Source organism: Dunckerocampus dactyliophorus, chromosome 11, assembly GCF_027744805.1.
Source record: "Dunckerocampus dactyliophorus isolate RoL2022-P2 chromosome 11, RoL_Ddac_1.1, whole genome shotgun sequence".
Lineage (NCBI taxonomy): Eukaryota > Metazoa > Chordata > Actinopteri > Syngnathiformes > Syngnathidae > Dunckerocampus > Dunckerocampus dactyliophorus.
In genome coordinates this window covers 25,290,932-25,296,284 of record NC_072829.1, presented here as the reverse complement: position 1 = coordinate 25,296,284, position 5,353 = coordinate 25,290,932, and the positions used below count along the sequence as shown (strand labels likewise).

The following is a 5,353-nucleotide window of genomic DNA, read 5'->3' as shown; positions in this document are numbered from 1 at the left end:
TCTCTGAGACTGACCCAAAGTGCATTAGTTCCTCTCTGTGGCTGGAGCTTTGGATGAAAATAAATCAGAAGAATCGAGACTGTGCTGCTGACATTACTTATTGAGAGCTCTGGCCATGATTTACTCTCCAGCCGCTCTCCTTGCCAAAAGAGCGCCGCCTCAGGAAGTCCCAAACAAGGGAAGGGAACTGGAACCCCACCGGAACAAGTCCTTATGTGGTCACGACCTTATAAGGCGCGGCGGAGCGCGGCTTTCCGGCAGCGGCGCAGCCTCCTGCACAGATGGGAAATCCAAATTAAATCTATGGCAGGACGGCGAGAGAGCGACAATTCCAAAGCTGTCTTATTGGGCTTTTACAATATGAAGACACATTTATTGGGCTGAACGAAGAGCCGCATTGTCTTCACAATTTACTGCCGGAGCTTTAATATCAAGTCTCACCGCGCTCTGCTTTTCCCTCCAGGCCGGCGTCATGTGTCCTCCACCGCAGTGACTAAATATGGGCTTCCTCCCTCCCAAATATGGACATCTACGTCACAGAGAGAGGGTTTATAAGCGGCGGGAAACCTTTCGGCTCAGAGACAGCCCTGAGAGCTCGCAAGAGCAACTGTTAGAGCAGATAGGGAAACACATAGACCTCCCAAACATCACGCCAAAAGTAAAAAGTCAACAAACAACATCAAATCCAAGAGGGTTAATACCCGACTGGAAAAAATCGTTTATTATATATATACATATATATCAACCAAGCTATATGTATTCATTTACTTTCGCAAATGAGTAAAAAGGACACTTTTGATTTTTTCTAAAAAACAAAGAAAGACACGTGGATCTTTTGCTCATCTCTGAGAGAGACGGAAAACTAAAGGACAAGTGGAGCACAAGAGGGAAGAGCACAGCATCTTCCTTGGTGTCAGCAGACGGGGTGTGCAGCTCTTCCCACCAGAGTGCAGCAGCCAACCTACCGGCACTCTTCCTCGGCCACCAGCCTCCAGCCTCAGCCCTGCAGCAGCGGCAGCAGCTCCAACAGCACCAGCAGAGGATGGCTGCAGCCAAGACCGAGATGATCCTCCCGGCCCTGCAGATCTCTGAGCCCCTGAGCTTCCCTCACTCCCCCATGGATAACTACCCCAAGCTGGAGGAGGTGATGATGCTCAGCTCTGCAGGGACACCCTTCCTCACAGCCTCCGCGCCCGAAGGGGCCGGCTTCGGTTCCGGCGAGCCAGGAGAGCAGTATGACCACCTTGCTGGAGGTGAGGGACCTTTAAATTAAACTTGACATATGCTAAATAGGATGAGTTAGTAAATTGATGTTGTGGCGTTAATTTAATTACTTTTGGTTACTTCGTCGTAATGACTCTAAATCATGGCATATCAAGATTTTCTGAAATTAAAACTTGTGAAATTTCAGGCTGCCATTGTTTTAGATTTTTACTTCGTTTATTTAGTTTGGTTATTACTACAAGTGATGAAAATGTCGACTTCCTGCGAATTTATTGACAGCTGAAAATCCCTGTTGACTCAAAGACATTGCTGGCACTGCCTGCTTCTGTCGACACACCAAGTGCTCCGTTCAAATTGCATTCCTAAAACCAGCTGAACTGCAGTTTCCCTAATCTATCGCCTCAGGCTTTGATTGGCTTCAAGGAAATGTGCGTTTGTGTGCACGTGAGTGTGACATTTGTGTGCAACACAGGAAATAATGAACAAGAGATGAGCAGCGTTATAGTGGAGAAAAAAACTTAAAGACACTTTGAATTCTGAAATGAATTGTTTTTATTGAGAAATACTGGGGGGAGACGTTTTACTGGTGTACCTCCGGTGTACAGCTTGAGTCATGTGTCTTCCTCTCCCCACAGACACACTCCCTGACATCCCCTTCAACTGTGAGAAGTCAGTAGGGGATCAGACGTACCCCACCCCACGGCTGCCCCCCATCTCCTACACGGGTCGCTTCACCCTTGAACCCGCCACCACCTGCAGCAACAGCCTCTGGGCGGAGCCTATTTTGGGCCTGTTCACGGGTCTGATGAGCAACATTCCGGCGAGCTCCAGCTCTGCGTCCGCCACCTCACAGAGCACCTCATCGTCCTCTTCATCTGCCCCGACGTCCGCCTCTTCCCCCGCTTCTAGCTCCTCCTCATCGCAGAGCTCCAGCCTCACGTCCTCCATTCACCACACCGAGCCCAACCCCATCTACTCTGCCGCTCCGACCTACTCTAACCCCAACTCAGACATCTTCCCAGACCAGGGCCAAGCCTTCACTGGCTCCAATGGAGGCGCGCAGTACCCTCCCCCCGCCTACCCTAACGGCAAGACCTGCAGCACAAGCTTCCCTGTGCCCATGATTCCTGACTACTTGTTCCCACAGCAGCAGGGAGAGATCAGCCTGGTGCCCCCTGACCAAAAGCCATTCCAGAGTCAGTCAAGCCAGCCCTCTCTCACCCCTCTTTCCACCATCAAGGCCTTTGCTACACAGACAGGTTCTCAAGACCTAAAGAGCGTCTATCAGTCTCAGCTGATCAAGCCCAGCCGCATGCGCAAGTACCCCACCCGGCCGAGCAAGACCCCCCCACACGAGAGGCCCTATGCTTGCCCGGTAGAGACCTGCGATCGCCGCTTCTCCCGCTCGGACGAGCTCACACGCCACATCCGCATCCACACGGGCCAGAAGCCCTTCCAGTGCCGCATCTGCATGCGCAACTTCAGCCGCAGCGACCATCTGACGACGCACATCCGCACTCACACGGGCGAGAAGCCCTTTGCCTGCGAGATCTGCGGGCGCAAGTTTGCTCGCAGCGACGAGAGAAAGAGGCACACAAAGATCCACCTGCGGCAGAAGGACAAGAAGGCAGACAAAGCGGGGGCCGGGGCAGTGCCCGTGTCAGCCCCCGTGTCGGCCGCCTCGCCTGCCTCAAGCTACCCCTCGCCCATCACCTCATACCCCTCCCCAGTGTCTTCTTACCCGTCCCCCGTCACATCCTGCTACTCTTCTCCAGCTCACACTTCCTATCCATCTCCGTCCATTGCCACCACCTATCCGTCAGTGTCCATGTCGAGCACCTTCCAGTCCCAGGTAGCTTCTCCCTTCCCCTCTTCAGTCGTCTCCAACATCTACAGCTCCCCTGTGCCCACCCCGCTATCAGACCTGCAGACGACTCTCTCCCCAAGGACAATTGAGATCTGCTAAGTTTCCTTCCATAAGGGTATTTGAAGAGATGAACATCAGCATCTAAAGACTGTTGTCCCCCTTTTGAATAATAAAAGAAGCACTTTTGTGACAGCTCTCAGCAGTGTTGGGTCAATCCTGAGGTTTATCCACAAGAGAGAAAAGGACACATGTCAAGGACTGGGCAAGGTTTTTTTCCTGTCTGCCCCAGCTCTGAAAAACACATGCAGCACTTCAAATGCATAAAGGACTAAATGATGGCTCTCTTCCATCAGGTACACACAAAAGGAAAACACAGAGAAGGTGAAGATTGCCAGCAGCTGCAATGCTCAAGCACGCCCGCCCTTGCCGCCGGCATGCATACAGTACAAGAGACAATGACTAATATACATAAGCTACCATATATGTATATTGTACACGTGCCATGTTTTGTTCCTATCATTCTTCGGTATTGATGTGAACAATGATTTGCATATTTGCATTGTATTATTTGAAGTGAGCAGGGCCATATTTTCTACAAACATTCTCTATTATGTAGTGATGATGCTGTGATACCTTTTCTTTGGAAAAAGACAAAAAAAAGCACTTACGTATTCAAGCATGAGTAGGCGTGTTGTTAGTTTCTGTTTGTAAATATCATCCACTGGTACTCTTTTTCTCTCTTTCTCACATGTGACATATCGCTCAGTTATATGGAAAAACAGAGAAAAGAAAAAGAAAAGAGCATTTCCCCCCTCCCCTCAAAAAACTAAAAAAAAAAAAAAAGGGACAATTGCTCCGTTATTTGGTGCCTTTTGTGAAGCCTTGCTGATGTCGTGAATCGGCTGCGTGCGTGAGAGAGGATGCTCTGCATCTCGCCTTAAAGACTGAGGGAATATTTTTGTTACAGAATGTAAGTCACAACGAAGGGAGAAAAAGGGATGAGGGCACTGCTTCATTTGATTAGAATGTAAGCAAAAAAAAAAGAGAACATTTTAAAGTATATTTTTATAAGTGTAAATATCCACATCTTTAAGAGCCGGAATGTTGAAGTTACCTACTGAGTAGGCATGGGATTCTTTTGTATGTTCTATACATGCAGTTCATTATTTTGTTGTTATCTTTATTTTGTATTTGTGTTTGTTAAAACAAGTGACTGTTCCTGGCTTCTGAACACAATGAATGCGCTTAACTGCCAATGGGATATTTGGTGTACACGATATCCTCCCAGAAATTAAATATAAATAAAAATGTGAATATATGCCTATTTGTTTTGGTGCTTTATTGTCTAGACACAATTTTCCTGTTGGTGGCTTTATAGCTAATCTCATACACACGTTCAGAACAATTTATATACTGTAGCGTCTTACCGGTGGATATTCACTGAAGGTCACACTTCAATCTGAATAAATTTGCTCAGTGTGATCTGATATTTTGCTGGTCTTCAATCAGTGTAGCACCGATGCTTATGAACATCTTATCTGATAATTCAACATATTCAGCGTATATAAAACTCTCTTTTCATTTTAAGAATTTAAGATTCACACCGGCTGGCCCCAAACTGTTGCGTGCATACTGTCCACTGGCCTTGTAGTTATATAATAAAAACAAGTTTTCCTCTTCATGCTGTTAGAGAAATGGTTTTGGCAGTAAACGAGGATATGCTAAAGTGACTGTGCTGAGATGTGTATGGGTATATTTCCACAGGCTTTCACTGTCTTTTTTGCTCTCATGGAGGTGGCCGATGTGATGCTGTCGCCTCATAGCACACAGTCGGTGGTTTAACAACCATCATTATTTTTGTTTTTTCTCATCCAACCATGTTTTTACATTCGCCAATTTTCCCCTGGTTACCTACGGTACACGGATAAAAAACAGCTTCAACTTATGTGGACAAAAACAGAACTCATTTTTTGCACCCCACGCTTTACGATGTGACACAGACGGACCAAAAATAGACACAAATGCAAACACAGCTGCAATAGAAGGCAGGAAAACAAGCCGACAGCATTCATGGCGGATAATTGATAATTGGCATCCTCATCTAAAACTGAAAACCTAAAACTAAAACCTAAACCAAATCCTAACCAAATACCCCAAACCCATCATCAACAACTAACCCATCATCTCAAACTTAAGGCAAACTCTAACACTAGCCTCCAAACCTTACCTAAACCTTTACCTCAGCCATTCCCTACGCCTAGC

At 47.1% G+C, this 5,353-nt stretch overlaps 1 protein-coding gene across 1 annotated transcript; it reads left to right on the top strand.

Annotated features, from left to right (window-relative positions):
* The first annotated feature begins 394 nt into the window (after positions 1-394).
* Positions 395-4,405, top strand: egr1 (early growth response 1). Its single transcript, XM_054793021.1, has 2 exons — positions 395-1,253; positions 1,860-4,405. The coding sequence occupies exons 1-2, from the start codon at positions 1,043-1,045 to the stop codon at positions 3,188-3,190; spliced, it is 1,542 nt and encodes a 513-aa protein (XP_054648996.1). The 5' UTR covers positions 395-1,042; the 3' UTR covers positions 3,191-4,405.
* The last annotated feature ends 948 nt before the right edge of the window (positions 4,406-5,353 follow it).